The following is a 25,233-nucleotide window of genomic DNA, read 5'->3' on the forward strand; positions in this document are numbered from 1 at the left end:
GACCCTTCCATTTTCTCCACCGTCCTAGAAAAACTGGTGCTGAGGCTGTGATGGCCTCAGGGACATCCCTTCCCTCTTTGGGCCTGTTCACCACCTGTCACACCAGAAGCACGGCATCCCCTTCCTGCTGTGGACAGCGCTCGCCTTCTGAGTGCTGTGTGAGGTGGTGAAGGGACGCATGGCATTCCTGGACGGAAGTCAGGGAAAATGAGGACAGTGACAACAATGCAGTGACGATGGCTGTCTGACTACTGCTCGCGGAGCCCTTTCCTTCTGAGGGAGGTGCTCTGATCAGCCCAATTTTATAGCTGAGGGGAGGCGAGAGAGCTGCAGGGTGTTCCCCACTGGCAGGTGGAGGGAGGGGCAGGGAGTCTAACTCAGGGAGAGCCTGAGCTCCCCACTGCACAAGCCTCCTCCAAAATCGGGGACCTTAGGGGGCATAACCAGGCATGATGGGGGCAGTGGCAAATGGTGACTAGGGCCTCCCTCCTCTGCTCAAAGCCCTCCATGGCTCCCAAATCCCTGGGTGTCAAAGTCCAAGTCCTCCCTGTGCCCAAAGGACACTGAATGACCTTCCCTGTCCTCTCCCAACCTCTCCTTCTCCTTGATGTGCTTCCAACATGCTCAGTCCAGTCCTGCCCCAGGACCTATGCCCTCGGCCTGGAGCACTTTTTCCTTCAATAGCCCTATGACTCTCACTTCTTCTGAGTATACTCAAATATGGCCTTGTTAGTGAAGCCTTCCTTGACTATCCTACTAAAAATGTGCAAACACCAAAAGTGTTATCCCCAATTCCCATTCCCTACTTCATTACTACTAACAGGGTAGTTACGATTCATGTTCACTGTCTAACTCCTGCGCCAGCTCAGGGGGATTTTGTTTTCTTCACTGCTGTATCTCCAGCATCTAGGGAGCATCTGGCACATAAACTTGTCAACTATCTGTTGAACAAATGCCCCACTTAAAAGTAGTGAAACTTACATTTAAAAATATTTATTTTAATTGTACGAACATGTGGGGTGCCCTGTGATAATCTGACCCATGTACAGTATGTGATGATCAAATCAGGGTAGTTCTCCTTAAACATTCCTTAAACTTTTGATTAACGTGCGCTAACTGTACAGACTCACAGGACACAGTAAGAGACCTCAATACGCGCCTACGACATGCGACCTGCCATCAGGGGCACCGTGTTGCCAACTCCTTGTCCTTACTTGGGAGCCTTGCGCTCCTGCCTTCCGGTTATTATAAAAACATATAAAAGGTTACTGGGAACTACTTTCCTCCCCCCACTCCGCCCATAGAACTTATATTTTTTTAAAGCAGAGCAGAACACTCCCTGTGGCCCGCAGGTGTCAGGTTTGAAGCCCTTGAGGACCCTTTTTGGTTTCCCTCTGACCTACAAGCCCGTCCGAGGCCCCACCCACGTTTGGCTCCGCCCCGTGACGCCAGGCGCGCATAACAGCGTCATTGGAGCGCTGCGCGCATGCGCACTCGCCCTGTACGGCCATGGAGCACATGCGCGACCCGGAAGGCCTGTCTGCCACATTCCACAACGGCCTTGAGTTGTCGATGGTGGAGGGAGCGAAGAAGGCCCCAGCAGAGAGTGGAGGTGACAGCAACTCAGCAGTCAGCGCGTCTGAACGGGGAGTGGCGCCCATTAAATCTCAGTGAGTCTGCAGAGCAGCAGGGGGCACCGTATGTAGTCTTCCCGGTACCCGTAGTGCGGCCCGAGCGGCGCATGCCCGGATGTGGGGCACGGTCCAGAGCAGGGAACTTGCAGAGTCTTCAGTCTGGGCTATTCCTCCGCCCAGAGCCCGCAGAGTGGTCAGGCTAACACCCGTAGAGGTATGCGTCGGAGGCTGTCACTTGTATGAGAGGCGGCCACGTGCGTGCTGGATAGGCGGGGTTCAGGGCGAGACCCGCAATGTGTGCTGGGGACTGTAGTCCCTCCGTATGGTGGGAACGGCGCGTGTGCACCTAACAGCCGCTGTTGCTGGAGGGGGTTTGGCGTCGCCGCGAATGCCGCAGGGCATGCTGGGGATTGCAGTGTCTGTGGGGCTGAAAGGCGAGCCGGGGAGTGTGGCTGGTTGCAAGGCATGCTGGGACTTGTAGTTTCCCACGTTAGGCCAGGGATGTTCCGGCTTGATAAAGCTTATGTTTAGGCCTGATGCTCAGGGGAGTGGGGAACCAGGAACAGAGTAGGTTCTCCCTCTGGCCTTGAGGTTAGCCCTGGATGGGAGCTGGCTGCTTCTCAGTAGTGAGCTCTCTGTCAACTGAAGCATTTAAGCAGGGGTAGTGCTCAGCCTCCTCACCCCAGTGTTCCCTGGGTCTGCGCTCACAGGAGGACCTCCTGGAAGAGTCCCCCTTTCTTCTCCCTCTCTGCTGGCAGATACCTCACCACCAAGGAACAGTTTCACCAATTCCTGGAAGCCAAAGGGGAGAAGCTCCAGCAGGAATCGGAGGCAGGAGACCCTGATGGCAATGACCTGGCTGAGCCTAGGGCCAAGAGGATCCGACTGGAGGATGGGCAGGCCGAGGATGGGCAGGCCGAGGATGGGCAGGCAGCTGAGCCCGGGCAGCAGCCACAGGCCCAAAAAAGGGCCCGGGGCCAGAACAAGAGCCGGCCCCACGTGAAGCCCACACACTATGACAAGACCAGGCTCTGCCCCTCACTGATTCAGGTGAGCATGACCCCATGAGCAGGTTCTGGGGCCTTCAGTCCCTATTTGATCCTCAGGATCCCGTCACAACGTAAGTACAGCCGGCAGCTTGGGGTGACTCAGCCTCTGATCTGACGTTTTGATGACGAGAAAGCCACACACATTCCGCAGGAACCGCACTTTGAAACTTGAATTTTGATCTTTTCCTGATTTGTAACATGAGACACTCTTGTGAGTGGTGTGACAGTCACATGATGCTGGGTCCCATCAGCCCGAGACTGGAAAGGTGAAGGCCAATGCTCCATGGTCCCCATAGCCACCCAGGAGGTCTGGTGGTGAGGTCATGTTTTGGACGTGGGGCATCTTTAACCTACCGTGGGTGTCTGCAGGTGACCTCCTGGCAGGTCGAGGACCGACTGTGTTGCTCTTGGTCCCCAGTCACAGATGGAGAGCCTGAGGCCTGGGGAGGTTGCCGCCGTGCCTGAGGACACAGGCAAGACGGGGATCTGGGACACACAAGCAGCCTTCCCGGTCCTATCACGTCCTCCCTCCGCTCCACAGGAGTCTGCTGCAAAGTGTGTCTTTGGTGACCGCTGCCGCTTCCTGCATGACGTGAGCCGCTACCTGGAGACCAAGCCGGCCGACCTGGGCCCCCGCTGTGTGCTCTTTGAGACCTTCGGCAGGTGCCCCTATGGTGTGACCTGTCGCTTCGCTGGGGCCCACCTGGGGCCCGAGGGCCAGAACCTGGTGCAGGAGGAGCTGGCCTCGGACTGGGCCCACCGCCAGCCAGTGCGCAACAGCCTGAACAAGGCCCTGCAGCAGCAATTGCGCAAGCGCAAGATCCGCTTCGAGCGAGCTGAGCTCGCCCTGCGCCAGCTGAGCCAAGGCCAGCTGCCAGGCCCTTCGTTGGCTGGTGCCGTCCTCGAGGCCACCACAGCTGAGGGCACCCCAGGGCAGAGCGACTGTGGCGCCCAGCAGGCCCCCGCTGGGCCAGACGCTGGCTGCTCTCCCAGCCGCCCTGTGCAGACCTGTGGGCCCCTGACGGACGAGGACGTGGTCAGGCTGCGGCCCTGTGAGAAGAAGCGGGTGTGTGTCCCAGGCCCCACTGCAGCCGGTGTGGCGGCAGGGCTGGCCTCCCAGCACGTGCCTGCCAGGCACCAGCTGTGTCACTCCTGTGCTAGACGCCTACAGCCAGGTGCCTGGAGGAGCCCCACTGACCTTCCCCTCTGATCTCCAGCCTGGGCCCAGCCCTCAGTTAGCCTCAGCGTGGCGGGCAGCAGAGCTGGCCACACAGCGCCGCCCTGGAGCGCCTGGGCTGGGCAGGGGGGCAACGCAGAAGGCTTCTGAGAGCAGGGGCATCATGGCTGGGGTTTGGTGGTCGGAGATGAGCTCTCCAGCACAGGGAGTGTGGGGCAAAGAAGGAGTCTTACGAAGGGTGGGTCGTCACCTGCAGGAGCCCCGGGTGGAAAGGAGCCAGGCTGGGCAGGACAGAGGGGAGCGTCCTGGGCTGTGGGGAAGTCTGCCTTCACGTGGTCTCTTCCTTCCAGCTGGACATCAGCGGCAAGCTGTACCTGGCCCCCCTCACCACGGTAGGGCCTGGCAGAGGAGGGGGCTGGTTGGCCCGGGCCCCAGGGTCCCTGCCCGCTGTGGCCTCACATGTCTTGTGTCCTGGTGGCCCAGTGCGGGAACCTGCCCTTCCGGCGGATCTGCAAGCGCTTTGGGGCGGATGTGACATGTGGGGAGATGGCTGTGTGCACCAACCTGCTGCAGGGCCAGATGTCTGAGTGGGCCCTGCTCAAACGCCACCAGTGTGAGGACATCTTCGGTGTCCAGGTCAGCGTCTCCCAGGAGGCGGGGTGGGCCCCTTGGCTGCCAGGTTTCAGAGCCACGTTCAGGATCTGCCCGGGTGACAGCCCAGTGGCCCTGGTGCAGGGCTGGTGCCTCAGAGACGATGCCAGCAGGGTGGTTGGTTGGCCACCCCCTGGGAGGCCAGGGCAGGTGGCCATGGCCGTGTGGCAGTCCCCAGGTGCGAGGCCCTGGGGTCTTCCTGCTGTGCCACAGCTGGAGGGCGCCTTCCCCGACACCATGACCAGGTGTGCAGAGCTGCTGGGCCGCACCATCGAGGTGGACTTTGTGGACATCAACGTCGGCTGTCCCATCGACTTGGTGTATAAGAAGGTAAGGTGGCCAGGCTGGGAGCTCACCTCGCTTGCCCGGTCATGAAGGTGCCAGGCCAGCTGGAGACTGGGGGGCGTGGCCGCAGACGTCGCCGTGGCACGAGTCCTGGCAGGGCTGGGTGGTCGCGGTGCCTGTGCCGTGGGCAGGGCCAACCTTCCCTCTCCCCAGGGCGGGGGCTGCGCACTCATGAACCGTTCGGCCAAGTTCCAGCAGATCGTCCGCGGCATGAGCCAGGTGCGTGATGGTTGGCCCTGCCCTGGCCCCTCCCCAGCCCCTCCCCGGCCCCGCCAACTCCCTCCTGTCCCCAGGTGCTGGACGTGCCGCTGACAGTGAAGCTGCGCACGGGCGTGCAGGAGCGTGTGCAGCTGGCGCACCGCCTGCTGCCGGAGCTGCGGGACTGGGGTGTGGCCCTCGTCACGGTGGGTCCTGGCCTGGGCTGCGGCCGCCGTCCCCACGGCCCCTGTCCCCACGGCCACCTGTGTGCCTGATCTCTGCATCTCCACCTCTGTCTCCTCAGCTCCATGGCCGCTCTCGGGAGCAGCGGTACACCAAGCTGGCCGACTGGGAGTACATCGCCCAGTGCGCCAAGGCCGCCAGCCCCATGCCGCTGTTCGGTGGGTGCCCCGAAGCCATTTCTGTCCCCCTGCCACTTGAGGCCACCCCCTTCACCAGACTCACCCACCTGCACCTCTTTTGCCCTGACGGGGGCCACCCAATGGTGGGGATCACCTAGAGCAGCTCCCGAGGTACCTTCTCTGCCCTGTCAGGAAATGGGGACATCTTGTCATACGAGGATGCCAACCGCGCCCTGAAGACGGGAGTGGCCGGGGTCATGATTGCCCGGTGAGTTCCCTGCAGGGCCCAAGGCCAGTGGCAGCTGCGTGGGAGTGAGGGGCCCACTGTGGTCCTGTGGGACCAGGACAGGCAGGGAGCGAGGGGAGTCGCAGCAGGGAGGGCTCCTGGTGGCTGTGGCTTAGGGCCCAGGCAGCCACAGGTGACGCCCCCACCCCGTAGCGGGGCCCTGCTGAAGCCGTGGCTGTTCACGGAGATCAAGGAGCAGCGGCACTGGGACATCTCGTCCTCCGAGCGCCTGGACATCCTGAGGGACTTCACCAGCTACGGGCTGGAGCACTGGGGCTCAGACACGCAGGGCGTGGAGAAGACCCGTCGCTTCCTGCTGGAGTGGCTGTCCTTCCTGTGCAGGTGGGTGGCCCCTGGTGGGGGGCGGCCCGGGCTGGAGGCTCCTCTTGACCTGGGTCCCTGCAGGTACGTGCCCGTGGGCCTGCTGGAGCGGCTGCCGCAGAGGGTCAACGAGCGGCCACCCTACTACCTGGGCCGCGACTACCTGGAGACGCTGATGGCCAGCCAGCAGGCGGCCGACTGGATCCGCATCAGGTGCCCGGGTAGTGGGGCTGGGGCGGGCTGCCGGGGTGGCCAAGCCCCAGGTCTGATCCCCGCCCTCCCCACAGCGAGATGCTCCTGGGACCTGTGCCGCCCGGCTTCGTCTTCCTGCCCAAGCACAAGGCCAATGCGTACAAGTAGCGGCCCACAGGCCCCGGCCCCCGCGTGAACAAGACAATAAACACGGCTCACTCTGGGAGCCCAGGCCTCTCTGCGGCTCGGCCGCTCCTCGCCAGCCCCGCCTGCCGTCCCGGTCACCCCCGCCTCCCTCCTGGCTGGCAGCCCTTCCCAGCCGACGCGATCATGCACCAGGCCTCCGGCCACCCGAGGGCCCGGTGGGGCTGTGCTTTGTGCTGCCCAGAGGCCAGGACCAACCACCAGGTTGCCAGCGGGTGGTGGAGTGGGCCTCGGGGTGAGGTCAGGGCCCCTGCTGGGGGGCCATGGCTCTGAGCAGTGGACAGTGTTGCCAGAGGAGAGGACAGGCCAGGGTCTGCCCACCCCAGGGGACACCTGGCTCTCACCTCTGGGTGTCCCCTCTGCCTCCTACCCACCCTCCCACCCCCGGAACCCCACCTGGTGGGCAGGCCTGGGCCTGGAACCCACTGCCCCAGTAACCAGGGGCGTAGAACCCCGCAGGACTCTGAGCCTGCTCTCCGGTGGGCACCTCCACTCCCACCTGCCAGGCCCGGCCTGCCCATGCAGCACCCCAAGGCCTTCTACCCCAGCGCAGCCCCCCAGGAAGGCTTCAGCCCCAGGGGCCTGGAGAGCGCCGAGGGGCTGGGCAGCCAGCCAGCGCCCGCCTGCCCTGAGCCTGCAGCTGCCGTGGGTACGCGTGGCGGGGGTGGGGGCGGCCTCGTGGAGGTGGTGCCCAGGGCGCCTCCGCAGCTCAGGCCCCACCCACCGGGCCCCTTTGTCCACAGCCTCGAACCTCCTGTATCAGCCCCTAAGCTCGGAGAAAGAGGCGTTTCCCACCCCTCCAGCAGGTACCGGCCACCCCAGCTCAACGAGGGCCGGAGCACTTAAGAGTGGGCAGGGCTCATCTCCCTTCTCTGCCCCCATGGGACCCTGCAGGTGGGCCTGCGTCCCCGAACCTCAGACGGGTGCCCTAGAGGAGGGGCCAGGTCCTCTGTGCCACAAGGCAGGTCCGCTTGCCTGGCTCCCCAGGTTCCCCAGAGGCGAGCTCTCCCCCCCTTGCCCAGCCTTCAAAGCACGCCCTGGGCCCTGCCTGTGGGGACCCAGAGTGAGGCCCGATCCCAGTGGGTCCCCGAAGCAAAGCCTGGGGACACCATCCCTCAGGAAGCTGCGGAGAAAGCCATGTCCTCACCTAGACAGACCCCCCAGACAGTTCAGAGCGAGGCCCGAGACGAGGCTGTGTCCCAGAGGGGCCCTTAGTCGGGAGGCCCCTGTCCCAACCCTGTGGGTGCCCACGCCCGCTGCCTGCAGGCTTCCAGATGGCGCCGTGCGGCTGCTTCTTTGACCCCCGCATCTACCGAATCGAGTGGGCCACCACCGACTTTGGCCAGTCGTCCCTGTGCAAGCTGGCCGTGGCTGGGGGCCCCGCCTCGCCAGGCAGCTACCTCCTGGAGCCCCAGCACTACCTCAAGGGCCCCGGGCCAGCCCCACCACCGTATCCCCACTACCAGCCGGCGCCCGGGGGGCCCCAGTACCTCATGCCCTACTTCCCCCCGGAGGGACCTGGGCCCGAGGCCCTGGGCTTGGTGGGCGATGGGGGGCCCCCCGCCTTTGTGGACCTGCCCCCGCCGCTGCTCCAGGAGAGCCTGGCGCCCCCCAAGGAGAGCAGGCTGCCCCCCAAGGAGAGCAGGCTGCCCCTGCTGCTCGTCACGCTGTCCACCGAGGCCACCCTGCCCCCCAGCACCTACGGCCCCCTCAAGGGCCACCTCATCCAAGTCCACGGGTCTGAGGGGGCCGCACGGCCCAGCGAGCCCCTGGCTGTCGCCACCAAGGAGCCGCAGGGTGGCAGTGGGGCCGTGCCCAGCCTGCCGCACGCCACAGGTCCCGGGGAGGCCAAGGCCCCAGAGGCCGCGCGAGCCTTCGTGCTGCCGGACAAGGTGCTGCTGGAGGACGCCATGAAGCTCTTCGACTGTCTGCCCGCCGGCGCGGAGCCCGAGGCCACCCCGGCCACCCCGCGCGAGGTGCCCAGGCCCGCCCTGCCCGACTGCGGGGGCGGCGGCGACGACTCCTCCAGTGACATCCGCTCCCTGCACCTGCCCGACGAGCTGCTGTCCTTCGACTACAGCGTGCCCGAGATCCTGGACACCGTGTCCAACGTGGACTGCTTTTTCAACTTCAAGGCGCTTGACGAGGCCCCGCCGCTCCGCCTGGGGCCCCCTGCTGCTGACCCTGCAGCCCCTGTCCTGAGGTCTGACCCCCCGGGGAAGAAGAAGGCTGCCTCTGCCGCCAGGAAGGGGAAGCCGGGTGGCAAGGGCAGGCAGGTGGCAGCCCCCGTGGGGCCGCGGCAGGACCTGGGAGTCGCCCCCCATTAAAAGTTTTGATCTCTCAGATTGGCATCCCTTGGCCTCCAGGGGCAGGAGGCTGCGTGCGGACACCTGTGCCCTGGCCCGCGTCTGAGGGAAGGCAAGGCTGTGCCCTGCTGCGTGCTGAGGTGGGGCAGGACCTAGCACTTCTGATGCTGGCCTCCAGGGCTAGTCACAGGAGACAGTCCGGTCCCTGCGCCAGAGGCCCCAAGCAGGGGTCCTCAGGAAGTGGGGAACTTGTTTTTTCTGGTTCTGGATGGAACCCTGGGGGTGCTCTTCCACTGAGCCCCATCCCCAGCCGTTTTTCATTTTGAAACAGTCTTGCTAAGTCCTCAGGAGCTCTGAGTAGCCGGGATCACGGGTGCGCGGCACTACGTCCAGCCAGCACGAGGACTTGACTTCTGTGTTTGGTGGTGAAAATCAAGGTTTCCCAGAGAGTGGCCACGGCACACAGGGCAAGTCTTGGAGAGTGGCTCGGTCTGTACCCTACTGTCTGTCCTGTGCCCCAGGAAGCTGCACGGGTGGGAGAGGCCCTGACTCTGTAGGGCCTCTGTGGAGCCTGGGGCCATGGGCCAGGCCCTGCCGCAGCCCTGGGCCAGTGGTGGGCGAGGGGAGGCAGGCCAGGGGCTGGGCTTGTGCTGCCGACTGGCCGGGTGGTGAGGGTTGGGCACCAGCAGACCCCCCTGTGGTGGGGGCAGTGCTGGCTCAATGTGGGCGAGGTGGGTGCAGGAGGGAGGCCCAGTAAGGAGGGTGGGGACACGTGTGGCACGTGGCCCCTGAGTCCAGGTGAGGGTGTCCATCAGGGCTCCAGTGGGGACTGCCTAGGTGTGATCTGAGAAGCCAGAGACAGCCCAGCCCAGGAAGGGCAGGGTGACCCCAAGCGCCAGTGTCCTCAGCCTCCCCCCTTATCCCATGGGACTGCCCATGCACAGGCCTTCACCTGCCTTTCTGCTGTGCCCAAGGTGACCCTGAGGGGTGCCACCCCCAGGAACCTGTGACCAAACAGCAGGTGGCAGGCCGCCCATCCTGGGACGCCCCTGTGAGATGGCTCGCCTGGCTTGCTCCTCCCAGGATGGGCTGGGAGTCCTGCCCACCCTGGGCTGTCCCCTGGTGCTGGGACCTTCATCCGGGGGACCCGAGGTCTGTGCTGGGGAAGCCCAGGGGGCCTGGGACGTGGCGGGGTGCGCCACTGCGCTCAGCTTTGTGAGCTGAGGTCTGACACGGCGTGGACCCTCGTAATCAGGTCCAGCCAAGTGAGCGGAGGGGAGGAGACAGGGCTGGCCGGGCGCAAAGAGAGCTGGGAACACAAGGCAGGGTCCCTGCTGTGGTTATTGCACAAAAGGCAAAGGGTGGGCAGGCTCTGTGTGGTAGGCTCTGGGCCCTGGGGCTGGCCCTGGACTGCAGGATCCCAGTGACGGGAGGCTGGGAGCCTGCGCTGGGCACTGCTTGGTTTGCACGTTACAGACGTGAGGTTGGTGGAGAGGGCACTAAGTGTCATCTCTAGGAAACCGTGGTCCTATGGGCTTGGCCTCGGGATGCCACAGTGTCACAGAATCAGTGAAAATTGAGTGCATTGGCCACACCTATCATCCCAGCAGCTCAGGAGGCTGAGGCAGGAGGATCACATGTTCAAAGCCAGCCTCAACAAAAGCGAGGCGCTAAGCAACTCAGGGAGACCCTGTCTCTAAATAGAATACAAAACAGGGCTGGGGTGTGGTCAAGCGTCCCTGAGTTCAATCCCCGGTACCAAAAGAAAAAAAAAAAAGGACCGAGGTGTGTCTCCCAATGCAGAGCACCCTCCCGCCTGTCCCAGGCTGGGTTCTACCCCCAGCAGGACAGACGAGTCTCCTGCGCGGCGGGAGTGGGAAGAAGGCGCCTGCTGCCTGCTCAGTCGGGACACTTTACTCCGAGGCCCCAGTGCTCAGCCCTAGCGAGGCCGGGGCTTCAGTGCCTGGCCCTGGCACAGCCGCAGCAGCACAGGCTGGCACAGCACTGTTGGCACCTGTGGCCCTCCGCGGTGTGCAGGACGAGGTAGGCCAGCCATACGGCCAGCAGGAGGCCGCTCACGAGCAGGACGATGGCGGCCTCGGGCGGGATGGCTCTGCGCGGGTAGGCCCCGTACACGTAGATGCTGAAGGTGGTCTCCAGCTGGCAGTAGCTGCGGGGGCAGGAGGGTAGGCGCTGGGACAGCCGCGGGTCCCCCGCCCACACGTCAGACCCGAGGCAGGACAGCGGACTGAGGGGGCAGCACAGTGGGCGCCAGCACTGGGCCCAGGAGGCCCCATGGACATCTAGGTGGACCTTCCTCCACAGTGATGGCTGAGAGGACTCAAGCAGGGCGAGGAAGTCGCCCATGTTGTCCCCAGGGGGACACTGGCCAACAGTACTGGGCTGGCTCCAGGTGCTCCTGATGCCCCTCGGTGGGGACAGGCTGCGTGGAGCCACCCCCCCATGCAAGTCGTAAGTCCCATGGTGGCCGGCTCACAGACCCCCTTCCCCCGAGGCCGGTGGCCCTGAGTGGCTGAGCTGCCTGCGGCCTGCCCCCATGGGGTGTCCCCCACTGGAGGTGGCAGGAGGGCGTGGCTGCGGGCTGCCCTCCTTCCCCAGCACTGACAGTGAACTCTGAAATCCAGCCGTCCCCGGAATCCACGGGGCCAAGTTCCAGGACCCCAGGGGTTCCAGTCCCCTGTGTGAAACGGGCAGTCTGGGCACAGAACCTGTGTCCTCCCCGGGCCGGAAGTCGCCTCTGAGGGGCGGACCCCCGGCACCGGGCCGTGTAGCGATGGTTGTTACTTAGGGAATGGTGGCCATAAAAAACCTTGTACGTGTCCAGTGCAGACAGGATTCTTTAAACATTTTGACCAGTGGTTGGTTTAACTTGCAGATGCAAAATCCACAGAGGGCCAGGACTTCCGGAATGAACAAATGTCAACTAGAACTTAAAATCGTCACTCTGTAGGACAGTCTGAGCTGGGATTTTTGTTCTGTTGTCTAGGGACAGAGACAGGGCCTCACGTGTGGGAGGCAGGCAAGCGCCCTACCACTGAGCCACACCCCAGCCTTTTAACTTTTATTTTGAGACAGGATCTTGCTAAGTTGCTAAGGCTGGCCTCCAACTTGCCATCCTCCTGCCTCGGCCTCCAGAGTCACTGGGATGACAGTTGTGGCCCCAGTGCCCCATGGGAACTCAGTTCAGCCAGAATCTACCAGCCGGTGAGGGAGGGGCATAAAGGGTACCCTGCACAGGTGTGGTCCGCCCCACAGAGCCTGCCCCCAGTTTGCCAGGTGGCCCTGGTGCAGGGCAGACCAGCTGACCTGTAGTAGGGGTCCACGATGGACAGGTGGAAGATGTAGAACCCGTTCCTTTGGTCGAAGATGATCTCGTTGTCTGTTAGGCCCCCCAGGACCTGGTACTGGGCATCGGGCCACTCCAAGGCAGTGAGGTTGCTGCTGCTGTCGCGGCAGCTTATGTAGTTCTAGGGAGGGGACAGAAGCACGCCACTGGCCCTGGCCTGTCCTCCTGGGAGCTTCCTGCCACCCTCCACTGCACCCTCACAGGCACAGGGGACCCCACATGTGGGTGAGGGAAGAGGTGGGGTGGCACGTCCACAGGCCAAGAAGGCCAAGGCCGGCCAAGAGGGCCAGGGACCGGCTCTCCTCACGGCCTGGGAGGAGCCGCCCGGGTGGAGCCGCCCAGTTGGACTCCACGCTTGGGAACCAGGAAGGTGGAGCCCGGACTTCCCTCCGGGGGCTGTTGTTGGCTTGATGAAGGCCAGGTCAGGGGGACTGAGGCCAGTCGAGGTGGCAGCTTTCTGTCCTGTCTCCAGATTCTAGGGTGTCACTTAGAGGAAAATGAACCAGTGCCCTGCTGTGGACTCCTGAGAGTCCCGGGATTGTTGTCGGGTACGGGCTTGCACCTCGCCCAGCCTCTCTACCTCTGAGCCACACCCCAGCCCTGTTATGCTGGAGACGGGCCTTGCTGAGTTCTGGGGCTGACCTTGAACTTGCAGCCTCCTGCTCGGCCTCTGGGAGCAGGGTGCACCACTGCTCTGTGGAGGCGGAGGCTCCCTGGCAGTCAGCCTGAGGGGTCTGCAGATGACTCCAGCTGGCCCCTGGCCTGTCCAGTGACGGCTTGGCAAGCTGGCCTTCCCCAGGGGTGTCAGACTGTCCACCCGCACCAGCCCGCCCTCACCCAGGAAGCCTGCGGCTGGCCCAGAATGCTGGCTGCCCTCAGCCAGGACCCAGGCCACCTCCCGGCCCTACGCTTGGGTCCTCTGCCCCGCCTGGCCGGGGCCTCCCAGAAAGGAGGCAGGTGAGCAGAGAGGGAAAGTCCAGAAGCAATAAAGGAGAGCAACGGGGAGTCCAGGGGTAGTTGGTGTGGTGTTGAGTGAAGACCAGAGGCAGAGAGACCACCCGGGGGATGGCACAGGGCCTGCCATCAGCCACGAGCTCTTGAAAACCAAGAGAAGACCCCAGCCCGCAAGAAAACTGGCACCGCCATGGACACAGGACCCAGCACAAAGGAGTGACGGTGTCCCTCCACCCAGAGAGAGGCACCAGGGTCCTCGCTGCAGGAGCACACTCCGGAGCGCGCGTCTCCGGGCATCTTGGGACAAGCCTGCAGTGGGGAGGCCTGGGGACCCTGCGGAACTGCACACCATTTAGTCTCCAGCCATCAGAGACGCAGCTCCACAGGACAGGGTTCTGGGACAGTGCCCGTCTCGGGCGTGTCTGACAGCCATGGCGCACCGCAGAGCAGGGCAGTGTGCCTGGCCTGCGTGAGGCCCTGGGTCCCAACCTCAGGGAACACAGGAACCAGGCGCCTTGTCATCAGCCCCACGGCCGCACGGCCCAGCACAGCTGCCTGCGCTGTGCTACTGGGCGACTGGCAGCTCAGTGGTGTGTCCAGAGCTGCACGGCCACAGCACACGAGGCCCCAGGTGACAGGGCGTCCTCAGCCCTGTCCTGGTCTCACAGGAGCATGGCCACACATGCTGTCTGTCGGTGACCGAATACTATGTGGTGCGGAACTCTGACACATTCTCCCTTAAAAAGTCACCAAAGCCGGGGCTGGGCCGGGGCTCAGTGGGACAGCGCTCGCGGGGCACGCCAGCTAGGCCCTGGGTTCCGTCCTCAGCACCACGTGAAAGTAAATAAATAAATTAAAGGTGTTGCGTCCCACTACAACTAAAAAAATAACTATTAAAAAAAAGAAAAAAGGTCGTCAAAGTGCTGGGCACGGTGGCACACGCCTGTCCCGCCACGGAGTGGACGCTGGGCGGGAGGCTGCAAGTTCAAGGCCAGCCTCGGCAACTTGGCAAGACCTTCTCAAAGTAAAAATGAGAAAGGGCTGGGGCTCAGCGATGGCGCCCCCCTGGGTCCGACTCCAGAACCCCCAAAGTTCATAGAATGTGAAGCGAGTTTCATCTTTAAAAACAGGGGACTCGACAATAACGCGGCGATAGCCAGAGCCCTTGACGGGCTGGGGCTGGGGCTCCGCCGCAGAGCACTTGCCGCGCACGTGTCCGGCCCTGGGTGCATCCTCAGCACCTAAAGGAGAACCCACAGGATCAAGGCCACGAGACCGAGAGCCGGTCACCTCGCTGGACAGCGCTCGGGCGGAGGCGCGGGAAGCGCGCGCCCCCTGCTGGCGGCACCGCTCTGCGCTCGGCCTTTAACCAGGTCTGTTTCCCAGCTGACCACAGACCACCCCGCACTGTGGAAACGCTCACGGAGAGCTCAGACCCCGAGCTGAGTCAGTCCGCGGAGATGGCGTCCGGCGGACGGCGGGCTCACCCCCTCAGCAGGGCCCAGTGGACCGTGGTCAGTTCCCTTGCGGATTTCCAAAGGACGGGCCTGGGCCACGCTCTCCCATCCCACCGGGGCTGCGACCCTCCCCCTCATCCAGGCTTGATCTGTGCAGGCCAGAGGGTCAGCACTACCTCTCTGTTCCAGGAGAAGGGTCCCTTCTTGGAGGACGTCTCCAGGATGCTGGTCCAGTTCTGGGGCTGGTTGATGCATGAGGCGGAGCCAGCTGTCATGGCGTAGGAGTAGGTGAACACCCCGTTCACCTCCAGCAGCACGTACTCCGCGCTCACGATCTCCTGGAAGTCCGACTTCCGCCACCTGGGACACAGCGCGGGGCAGGGCAGCTCCAAGGACCTGAGAAGACCTCTGCCACAGCTGCCCACTGCGTGGACCTGTCCTGGGGGTGGGGGGCCGCGCCAAGTGCAGGGAGAGGGGACAGAGTGGGGGGCCAGGCACCGGGCAGCAGCCTCTGAGAGGGACCCGATGAGTAGGGACTGGAAGAAGCTGATGCCATGTGTCGGAACCAAGTAACCTCATGATAAGCACAGGGACAGATCCCACGCACACTGAGCATGTGTGAGGACCCGGGCCTTGCACACGCTAAGCATGCCATCACCAAGCGGCACCCTGCCCAAGCAAACAGGACTCTTCCCTGTCCCCAGAGGTTTCTGGTGACATCTGCAGCTTAGTTGGCTCCCCTCACGCGGCAGCTGCACCGTGGGTCCAACCAACCAGAGGCAAGTGACAAATGTTTGAAAAGCAAGCTGGGCCTGGCGCAGTGGCACACGCCTGTGATCCCAGAGGGCAGAGTGACCACCGCCCTGAGGAGGCCCCCAGACCAGGTGGGCCCGAGGCGAGGGCCCAGAGGTGTCCCCATGCTGGGCACCCACGGGGCTCTTACAGCTCGATCACGGGCTTCCAGGGGGTGTCGTAGTAGACGAGACGCGGGCAGCCCAGGTCCTTGTACGAGTACTGCACCACCAGGTCCTCGTCGGACCGCTGCCCCTGGTAGCTGGAGTCGTAGGATTCCCTTTAAGAGAGCAGGAAGCAGCGACGGGCAGTGGGGTCAGCTCCTGCCCACTGCCGGGCCCTTTGCAGCCTGTTTTCCCTCTGCAACAGGGACTTTCACCAGAATGGAGGTGACATCTAGGGGACAAGCTTCACAGTCAAGACCCGAAGACACTGGGATTTCCTGTTAATTTTGTGTATCAACGTGGCTGGATCACTGGGTCCAGGCATTTGGTGGAACATGATCTATTTCTGTGAAGGCGTCTTTTCTGGTTTCTGAATGAGACTGACGTTTACATCAGGGCTCTCTGAGTGCTGTGGAGGCCCCACCATGTTGGGTGGGCTTGCCCAAATCAGGCGAAGGCCAGAACAGAACAAACACCTACCTGCCCCCAATCCCAACCCTTGTGCCGTAGCGGATGGCCATGTGGCTCAAACTGCAGCTCTTTTCTGGGCTCCAGTTTCCACTACCCTGCAGATGTCCGAAGTTCCAGGCCTCAGCCAATTCCTTACAATCAGTCTTTCTCCTCCCCTTCCTCCGTATCTACAGCTACAGGCATCCCTCAGGATCCGAAGGGGATTAGTCCTACGGGGATGGGTTCTGGGATTCCCCGAGGACTCCCAAATCCACAGATGCTTGAGTCCCTTATGTAAAAAAGTGCAATATGCCAGGCATCCCAGCAGCTCGAGAGGCTAAGGCAGGAGGATGGCGAGTTCAAAACCAGCCTCAGCAATTCAGCGAGGCCCTAGGCAACTTGGAGAGACCCTGTCTCTAAATAAAATACTTTTTAAAAAGGGCTGGGAAGGGGACTGGGGATGTGGCTCAATGATAGAGCGCTCACCTTGCACACGTGAGGCCCTGGGTTTGATCCTCAGCACCACATTAAAAAAAATAAAAATAAACAAAAACAAAGATATTGTGTCCATCTACAACTAAAAAAATATATATTTAAAAAAAGGGCTGGGGCTGGGGCTCAGTGGCTAAGTGCCCCTGGGTCCAATCTCCGGTGCTGGAAAATAAATGGTAAGGTGTGGTATTTCGCAGAACCTGTGTGTCACCTGTGGGTGGCCTTCGAACACACTTGTAGGTGTCGGTGATGGCTCTGGTGCTGTGGTGTCGAGGGGCAGTGGCGGGCCACACGTTCGGCACAGACAGTCCTGTTGCCTGACTCTGCCGCCACGGCTGGCCTCTGGCTCATGAGCTCAGGTGACAGTCCTGCCTCAGCCCCAGGGTCAGGGACTACACGTGCGGCCACCAGGCCCTGGTCCGCTGCACCCTCCCATCCAGGCTGGGACTGTCCAGCGGTCCCGCTACCTCGGGGGAGACCCAGAGCCGGGGCAGCTGGGGCGGTGTCCAGAGGCGCCCGGGGCCTGGCACCGTGGCTCTTTCTGGGTGGCTTTGCCCTGTGGGCGGCGACCTCCTGGCTCTGGTCCTCACCCTGCATGGACTCTCTCTCTGGCCAGATGTCAGCCCCCCTCACTCCTGCCCTGCCCTGCCGGTGGGGGCAGCCTTACTTCTCGATGACGTAGGAGTAGTTTTTCTGGAGCTCCACGGGGTCCAGGATGCCCTTGGAGCAGGCTGAGATTTTGCTGTGAGCAAGAAAAGATGGTGAGAGCTGCCTGGCCTGGAGGGGACCTCCGCAGCCAGGGACAGGGGGGAGGAGCTGGGGGCAAGGATGCAGGCAGTGGGGCTGACGTGGCGAGGGGGCGGCTCGCCACCTAGAGGGTGCAGCTGGGCTGGGGCTCAGTGGCAGAGCGCTTGCCCAGCACGTGGGAGGCACAGGGTTCCATCCTTAGCACCGCAGAAAAACAAATAAAATAAAGGCACGCTGTCCTCCACATCGACAAAAAATAAAAACATAAAAATGTCACCTAGAGGCCGGGCGCGGTGGCCACACCTGTCATCCCAGCGGTTCAGGAGGCTGAGGAAGGAGGATCATGAGTTCAAAGCCAGCCTCAGCTACAGCGAAGCCCTAAGCAACTCAGTGAGACCCTGACTCTAAATAAAATACGAAACAGGGCTGCGGGTGGGGCTCCGTGGCTGAGTGTCCCTGAGTTCAATCCCTGGCACCAAAAAAATAAAAAAAGTCACTTAGGATGTGGGCTGCCCTACATGTAACAGGAGCTACCGTCTTGATCAGACTCCAGTGCACAGTCCAGGGTCCTGGGGCAGACACAGGGCTGTGCAGCCGTCCCCACCACCCTCTCCAGAACATTCCATCTCCCCACACTGAAGCTCGGCCCCTGCCACACCAGCTCCTGGGGGTGAGGCTGCCGCATGTCCTGCTGGGGCTGTGTCTCTGAGCACAGTGTCCCTGGGGTGCGCCCACGTTAGAGCAGGAGTCAGGGTGCTGTGGTGTGCATGGCGTGAGGGCCCCTCGCCCCTCGTGACCCACGGTGCCCCACGCCTCGGCTCTCGTGGGTCGTGCTGCTGAGGACATGGCTCTTCTGGGTTTGCTCCCAGCAATGGGACGGCCCCAGGGTGTGCAGATGGCCGCCGCTCCCCACAGTGGCTTCCCGTTGTCCCCTCATGCCCACCGTGCGCAGGGTCCGACCTGGCCTTGTCCTCCCAGCGCCTCTCATGCACCAGTCAAGCCCAGCAGCGTCTCGCTGGGTGCGAGGCAGCCGCTCCTCGTGGGTGCGACCTGCCCCTTCCTCCCGAGTGGCACGGAGCACTCTTTGGAGGGCTCGCTGGCCCCGTCTGTCTTCCTTAGAGAAACGTCTACTCAAGTGTTTTTGGTCCAGCCTTATTTTTCTTAATATGTTTCAGCTGTAGTTGACACACCACCTTTTCATGTGGTGCTGAGGATGGGACCCAGGGCCTCACACGTGCCAGACGAGCGCTCTGCCACTGAGCCCCAGCCCAGCCCTGAAACAGCTTTTCGAGACAGAAGCCTGGACCCAGCAAGTCTCCACAAAGTTCGTCTTGAAGAGCCCATGCCCTGGTGGTCCGCGAAGATGGGCACACAAGGCTGGGGGCTCTGTAGCTTCACGTGCAGCCTCAGATGTCCCTAAAGACAGGGACAGCTTACTGGCCACATGCAGGAACACTCTGCAGCTGATAAAAAGGTGAGGCCTAGCTGTGCAGCCTGATGTAGGAAAGACGTCCCAGATGGAGTGTCAGGGAAGGGGGTTCAGTGGATGGAGCTGCTACGCGGCCCCTAAGGAGAACAGAGGTATGCAGGACATCAGGAGTGACAGTGACGTGCTGCGGAACAGTCTGGATGAGTACATATGGCCTTGCTGCGGGGGGTCCTCTGCTCCCCACCCAATCCCTCACCAGCCCCTGTGACGGGCTCCGGCGGCCAGAGTGTTGATTTCGACCCTCTCCTGTGGGTTTCTTGCCTTTACGGCCTCCCTGGCCCCAAGGCCTCGGCCGCGCACCTGGCCGTCCGCCTTGGAGAGCTGGTCTCCATCCGTCCAGGCTGGCTGGCGGAAGAGGAGAGCAGAGCGAGAGGCCGCCATGAGTGGGGGCAGTCGGAGACGCCGAAGGAGAGGACAGCACGGCCGCTGGATCCCGGAGGGCGAGGGCCTCGGTGCACAGGCCTCCGTCCTGGGTCTGATTCTGGGGTCTGCACTCCCCTGGCTGGCAGGTGCACCGCCAGCCTGTGGCCAGGACAGGCGGTCCAGCGGGGCAGGCTGGGTACTGCTGCGTTGGGATGGGCTTTGTCCCCACCGAACCTCCAGTGAAGGTAGAGAGTGGGGGGGCACAGTGTGGCCTTGGGGTCACCAGGGACCTGCCCTGGTGGAAGAGCTGATGACCAGTGTGGCTCCTGGGAGGGGTGAGTCACGGTGACGACGGGGCACGATGGGGCCTCGGATCAAGCCACCTGACACGGCACAGCACGAGGCCACACCAGGTGCAGAGCAGGGCCTGCTTAGTGCTCTTGAGTTAAACTAACCTCTTATCTTTGCAAATTACTGAGTCTCAAGTATTCTATCATAGCAACAGCAACGGGCGAGGATGGACACATCAGAATACGCAGGGTGGCCTCGGGGGTGGACGTGGAGAGGTAGCTGTGTGCTCTAAACTGACCAGAGCAGGACGAGTCTTTCCAGAGTAACCAGGCAAGAGCACGAGGCACAGTCACACACACTTAGAAAGAAAAAGTGTGTGCGTGTGTGTGCATGTGTGTGTGCATGTGTGTGCGGGTATGTTTGTCAGTTGGCCTGGGTGACACAAAGTCTCAAAAATCCACCTCTAGGCTGGGTGTAATCCCAGGAGCTCAGGAGTCTGAGGCAGGAGGATTTCAAATTTGAGGTCAGCCTCAGCGACTTAGAGAGATCCTTTGTCAAAATAAAAATTGAAAAGGGCTGGGGCTGGGGCTGCGGCTCAGTGGTAGAGCACCCCTGGGCTCAATTCCCAGCACCCTTCCCCCCAAAACCCACATCTCTATCTATCCACCCGCCCGTCCCTGTGTGACCCATTTCTCTGTCTCATCTGTCGGACCCCCGTGTCTCCCGCCCCGGGCACAGTGCACCCGTACCTGCCCCCACAGATTGTTCCCAGCGGTTCTGTTGGGACCCTCGAGCGCCCCAGGCAGCCCTCCTCCCCTGCAGTAGCGCCCTGCTCTGTCCTGTGCAGGCCCCGCGGGCTCTTGGGAAGCAGGTTTTCAGAGCTGATCTCAGAAGACCAGGGCCAGTCCTGGACCCTAACGGAGGCCGCCATGGCCCTGACTTTTCTCTTTTGCGCCTGGGGACTGACCCAGGGTGCCTGGCCACGGCGGCGCCCTCCTCATTTTGAGACAGGCTGTCCTTGACCTGGCCTCCTCCTGCCTTCCAGTGTGGGATCACAGGCATGCGTCACCGAGCCGGGTGGCCCTGGGTGGTTTTATTTTAGGTCGGTTCTACGTTTGCAGAGCACTTGCTCATCGCTCATGCACTCACACTTGCCGTGGCTCGGGGACCCAGTGAAACACTGCTGTCACTGGGCTCTTCTGCTGCCGTGGCTTCCCCAGCACCCTCCCATCCTGCAGCCCCACGGGGTCCCACGCGACATCTTGGCCTCAGTCTCCTTGGGCTCCTCGAGGCCGTGGCAGCTGGGCAGGACTGGCCGGGCTTCGGCAGCATGTCCATCCTGGGGGTCTGTCTGAGGTCTCTGCCGAGGGGGCTGGGGGACCACGGAGGGCCGGGGCCATCTCCTCAGGTCAAGGCACAGCAGAGCCAACAGAGCCACCAGCGCGGGCAGCTGCACTGCGGGGGCAGGAGAAGTCCTCAGGTGCAGGTGCAGCGCAGACGGGCAGGGCTGCAGTGGCCCGCCTGGCCTCCTGTCGGTGGCTCTCACTGCACGCTGGCGTTTGTGCCAAGCGTCAGGGGACGTGGCCTGGCTCCTTCTCTTCACTGTGACATTCTGCTGCGTCAGAACGCCACACTGGGGTGCTTCACTCCCTCTGGGGCACTCGGCCTGGCTCCTCTTGGAAGCTGTCAGGATAAGCCACTGTGATCACTCTGGGCCGCTGGGTCCTCGGGGGCTTGCAAATGGCCGGAAGACGTACACCCCAAAAGCGGCTCTGAGCCTGGAGCTATGGGACCCCAACCTCACGGGACTCCCCGCTGCCAGACTCCGGAGCCTGGCCGTCCTCAGGTGCGCGTTACCGGGTCTCGTCAAACTGGGGATCAGCCCGGAAGTCTCCACCACTGAGCTCCACCTCGGCCTTGTTATTTGGAAACAGGGTCTCACCAAGTTGCCCAGGCTGGCCTCCAATTTTCAATCCTCTTGCCTCAGCCTCCGGCAAAGCTGGGTGGCGGGCGTGGCGACCCCATCAGCTCTCCTGAGAGCTAAGCTCTAATGTGCGTCCCCCGCTCGGTGAGCTGGCGCCTTCCCCGCAGCAGCGTCCGGTGTGTTCTACAGCCACTGGCGTCTCTTTTCCCTTCCTTGTTTGGAAAGTGCTGGTTCAAGCCTTTGCCCAACTTTTTTGGAACAAACTGTGTATTATTTTACAACATTTCCTGCAGATAAGGATCAGGGTATATGATCCATCAATTGCGCAGACCCTTCCATGTTGGGGGGAGACCTGGGGAAACTGCCATCCAGCCTGTCATTACCCTGCGCTGCTGCGAGACAGCCACCTGACCCTCGGGGATTCATGAGCCTGAGATCAGCGGCCACCTTGGGGCGTTTACACCACAGGAATGGGCAGGTGCCACGCATCAGGTGTCCGCCCAGAGCGGCTGTGGCCTGCCCAACAGCACAGCAGCGTCTGCGGGGACAGGGAGGCCAGGAGCCCCGCTCGGTTTCTATGCTGTTTTCCTTGGGTTCCCAGGACTCTGTTTCCCGGGGGACGATCATGATACTGGAGACAAATTTTCTAAATTATTCTTAGCAAGAGATCAAAGCCGAAGACCCTGCGCAATTCTGATCAATAGGGGGCTGAAAGGAGGAAACAGAACATGCAGGTGAGAAGGAAGAGGAGGCAGTGAGCTCTGTCTGGTGCGGGAGGGACGCGGCAGAAGCCGGCTCAGCCTGTCCACGGTGGTTATTTAACTGACTTTTTGGGGTTGGTACTGGGGCGGACCCGGGCCCCAGGCATGCTAGGCAAGCGCTCTGCCAGCAGATTATTTGACATTTCACTGTGGGAATGTGAGACGAACAGGAAATAGCCGAACACACGACGACACCCACTTCAGCAGCTGTCCCTTGTGGCCACCCAGCTGTGTGCCAACCCACCCACGTATTGACACACTTACTTCTGCACAACGATCTTCTTTTCCAGATCACAACCCACCGAAATGAGCATCGACTGCAGAGGACAGAGAGGGACAGGCAGGTCAGGGAGGGAGGGCTGCAGCCGCCAGAGAGCACAGCCCAGGCACATGCTCACACAGGAAGGCGGAGGCAAAGGGTCAGGGCCTACCAGTGGCTTCATGTCCACACACGAAATCTCCCTGTTGGCTATGTCCACAGTCAAAGTAGAGATCGTGGGGCGCTTTATGCTGTACAGCAGGGGTGTGCGTTGTCAGTGGGCACGGAGGCATCGTCTACCCTCACCAGTCATCTACCAATCCACCACCGTCCACCATCCACTATCCTCCTACCCACCACCCATCTCCCAATCCATCCACCCACTCACCCACCCACCCACCCATCCATCAACCCACCCACCCATCCACCCACCCGTCCACCATCCATCCACCCACCATCCATCTCCCAATCCATCCACCCACTCACCCACCCACCCATCCTTTCACCCACCCTCCCACCCATCCACCCACCCATCAACCCACTCACCCACCCTCCCACCCATCCACCCACTCACCCACCCTCCCACCCATCCATCAACCCACTCACCCACCATCCATCTCCCAATCCATCCACCCACTCACCCACCCACCCTCCCACCCATCCACTCATCCATCCTCCCACCCACCCATCCACCTAATTCATCAACCTACTCACCCACCCACCCACCCATCATCCACCGATCCATCCATCCACCATCTACCCACCCACCCACCCATGCACCCATCCACCATCCACCCACCCATCCACCCATCCCTAAATGCTGAGAACCTCTGCTCAGGTGGAGGCCTAATTTCTCTCAAGTTTCCACCTCTTCCTGTGCCAGTTTTGTTGGTTGTCGCCTAGCTGCTGTGGATTGAATGTGCCCCCAACGCTCAGGTGTTGGAAACCTAGTCCCCGAGGCAACACTTTCGCCAGGTGGGGGCCGAGGAGAAGCCACTAGCTCAGCAGGATGAGTGACTGCTTCCGGGGGAGGGGGGTCCGCTCGCGCAGGGACTGGGAACCACCGTGAGCCTGCCCCGTCACTGGCTGGGGCTCGGGCTCTCCAGCCTGCCCCCTCCCACCGTGGGGTGACACAGTGAGAAGGTCATCACCAGACACCAGCACCCTGGCCTGGGGCTTCCGGCCTCCAGAACCAGGAGGAGTCGTCTGCTCTTTGCAGTCGCCCAGCCCTGGGCAGTCCACCATGGCCGCAGACACCCGGCAGGGCCATCACTTGTTAAAACCACCCCTGACGTCAGCGTGTCACCGCTGAGCCAGCCCGGACTCGCGGCTCTGCCACCAGCTTCTGCGCCCCCTGTGGGACCCTCAATCGGGACTGCGGGGTGTTCCTGTCAAATCCGTCTCTGAACAGCCGCCGCATCTGCATCTTTATACCCTTCCCTTCTATCCAATAAGCTCCAGGGTGTACGGGCTCCTGCTGGTGACTCTTTCTTATTATTCCTCGGGCTCCCTGGTCACTATGCCTTCATCTCCCTGTCATTCAGGTCCCCTAAGGGTAGAAGTGCCTGGGGTGCACATTTCCTGAGATGTAAATGTTTAATGGATGAATGAATTTGTGAACCTCTATAACTGCCATCCCTGAGGCTCCCCACTCGCCCTGCAGCTCAGGAATTCTGAGGGTCCTTTATTTGGCCCCTCCTTTCTGTTGCTCGGCCCCGCCCCCGCCAGCTAGGCCCCGCCCCCGGCCCTTCTTTGTGACGTTCTCATTTAATATTTAGTTATTCGTTTTTCACGGGGGTAAAATCCAGATAGCTCAAGGCTGGACACACCAGCCGCGTCTGCGGGCGCAGCTCAGGGGCGCGGCCACCCCCGTCCCCACCCTGGCCGGACTCGGTGCCTGGGCCGCGGCCCCGCCCCCCGGCCTGCTCCCCACGCTGCCCGTGGTGGACCCGGGAGTGGACCCCGCTGCATGCCCTCTGTGCCCGGCTCATGTCACCAAGCACCACTGCTGCGCTCCGGGTTTCCCACTTTCTGAGCGCGGACCTGGGCTCGGGGAGCTGCCGCTGCCCACGCTGGCCACACACGTCCTTTTGAGACCTGCTCTCCCTTCTTTGGGGAGAACCCTCAGCGGGACGGGCGGCCCCCGCGTGTGCTAATTCTGTTTACTTTGCAAAGCGTTTGCAATTGTTCTCATCCCGGTGTCCTGAGCTGGGGTCCAGCTCAGCCTTGTCTCTCTCCCAGGGAACCCCGGCAGCCAGCAGGAGCCCCTCCTCTTCCAGACGGCCACATACCTGGAGGTGAAGTTGGGGGAGGCCCTGCCCCAGTGGTGCTGCTGCTTGAGGTCAATGTCCTAGGAACCAAGGAAAAGGCCCCACCTGGAGCAGGGCTCCCGGATGTCCCCCGATCAGAAGGAGGAGAGCTGAGGAGAGGGGGTTCTGGGAGGACCCCAGAGCCCCGCAGCCCCCTGGCCAGGCTGCCCTTGGGGGCCCGGCTCCTGGAAGCTCCAGGGTGCTGCCCGAACTGAGAGCACCCACTCCCTGGCGGTGTCTGTCCCTGGAGCAGCCACGTCCCAGTCACCTAGGTGTGATGGGGCCGGCTGGACCGGACTTCCCTGCAGCCAGTCACACTGGCAGGCCCCGTGCAAACTGCCCTGTGCTTCCCTAGCGCTGGGTCCAGTCCACACTGCAGGGGGTGACCGCAAGGCCTGATGGGTGCACACGCACAACGGGTCCCAGACTGCTGGGCTGAGTCCCTCCCTGGTGTGGCCCAATCCTGATGCCTCAGTTGACCCACCTTGCCCAGGGCTCGCGCCCTGCCTGGGCTGGCCAGGCTCCCTGCCAGGCTGTCCTGCCAGGCTCCCATGTGAGGTTGTGATGAGGTCACGTGTGGGTGACGGCTGCCTGTCCCCTGCCAACAAGGGGCAGGGGTGCATCCACCCAATTCCCCGATGCTTCACCCTCTGTATGTGCAAGCAAGGGAAGCAGGAGGGAGGTCCCCT

At 62.3% G+C, this 25,233-nt stretch overlaps 3 protein-coding genes across 5 annotated transcripts in view; 2 read left to right on the forward strand and 1 right to left on the reverse strand.

The window, feature by feature from the left end:
- Positions 1–1,502: 1,502 nt before the first annotated feature.
- Positions 1,503–6,441, forward strand: Dus3l (dihydrouridine synthase 3 like). Of its 3 annotated transcripts, none has more exons than XM_027952549.2 (13): positions 1,503–1,670; positions 2,393–2,684; positions 3,225–3,749; positions 4,211–4,252; positions 4,344–4,496; positions 4,725–4,841; positions 5,010–5,075; positions 5,150–5,260; positions 5,359–5,455; positions 5,609–5,684; positions 5,856–6,044; positions 6,108–6,236; positions 6,311–6,441. In XM_027952549.2, exons 1-13 carry the CDS (start codon positions 1,510–1,512, stop codon positions 6,381–6,383), a joined length of 2,031 nt encoding a protein of 676 aa, XP_027808350.2. In that variant the 5' UTR covers positions 1,503–1,509; the 3' UTR covers positions 6,384–6,441. The 3 variants fall into 3 exon arrangements, with proteins under 3 accessions (XP_027808350.2, XP_071459682.1, XP_027808349.2); XM_071603581.1 differs by having other exon boundaries at positions 2,393–2,534; positions 2,565–2,684; positions 5,856–6,236; XM_027952548.2 differs by having other exon boundaries at positions 5,856–6,236.
- Positions 6,442–6,538: 97 nt separating this feature from the next.
- Positions 6,539–8,764, forward strand: Prr22 (proline rich 22). The gene is made up of 3 exons (XM_027952550.2): positions 6,539–7,068; positions 7,163–7,225; positions 7,686–8,764. Exons 1-3 carry the CDS (start codon positions 6,939–6,941, stop codon positions 8,744–8,746), a joined length of 1,254 nt encoding a protein of 417 aa, XP_027808351.2. The 5' UTR covers positions 6,539–6,938; the 3' UTR covers positions 8,747–8,764.
- Positions 8,765–10,681: 1,917 nt separating this feature from the next.
- Catsperd (cation channel sperm associated auxiliary subunit delta) overlaps positions 10,682–25,233 on the reverse strand; it is a 39,410-nt gene continuing 24,858 nt past the window's right edge. The window contains exons 15-22 of the mRNA XM_071605495.1: positions 24,527–24,585; positions 22,408–22,486; positions 22,241–22,293; positions 17,069–17,143; positions 15,447–15,575; positions 14,680–14,863; positions 12,053–12,213; positions 10,682–10,895 (exon numbers count right to left, since the gene is read on the reverse strand). Of these exons, the coding sequence (XP_071461596.1) occupies positions 10,682–10,895; positions 12,053–12,213; positions 14,680–14,863; positions 15,447–15,575; positions 17,069–17,143; positions 22,241–22,293; positions 22,408–22,486; positions 24,527–24,585 (954 nt within the window). The remainder of the gene's footprint in view (positions 10,896–12,052; positions 12,214–14,679; positions 14,864–15,446; positions 15,576–17,068; positions 17,144–22,240; positions 22,294–22,407; positions 22,487–24,526; positions 24,586–25,233) is intronic.

This window comes from Marmota flaviventris, chromosome 1 (assembly GCF_047511675.1).
Source record: "Marmota flaviventris isolate mMarFla1 chromosome 1, mMarFla1.hap1, whole genome shotgun sequence".
In the NCBI taxonomy this organism is placed as follows: domain Eukaryota; kingdom Metazoa; phylum Chordata; class Mammalia; order Rodentia; family Sciuridae; genus Marmota; species Marmota flaviventris.

Excerpts from the sequence above, each read along its gene's own strand:
- Dus3l (XM_027952548.2), top strand. The coding sequence starts at position 1,510 with ATGGAGCACATGCGCGACCCGGAAGGCCTGTCTGCCACATTCCACAAC. Across the intron at positions 4,842-5,009 it reads TCGACTTGGTGTATAAGAAG|GGCGGGGGCTGCGCACTCAT; the intron begins GTAAGGTGGCCA and ends CCCTCTCCCCAG. Across the intron at positions 5,456-5,608 it reads CAGCCCCATGCCGCTGTTCG|GAAATGGGGACATCTTGTCA; the intron begins GTGGGTGCCCCG and ends CTGCCCTGTCAG.
- Prr22 (XM_027952550.2), top strand. The coding sequence starts at position 6,939 with ATGCAGCACCCCAAGGCCTTCTACCCCAGCGCAGCCCCCCAGGAAGGC. Across the intron at positions 7,069-7,162 it reads TGAGCCTGCAGCTGCCGTGG|CCTCGAACCTCCTGTATCAG; the intron begins GTACGCGTGGCG and ends CTTTGTCCACAG. Across the intron at positions 7,226-7,685 it reads GTTTCCCACCCCTCCAGCAG|GCTTCCAGATGGCGCCGTGC; the intron begins GTACCGGCCACC and ends CGCTGCCTGCAG.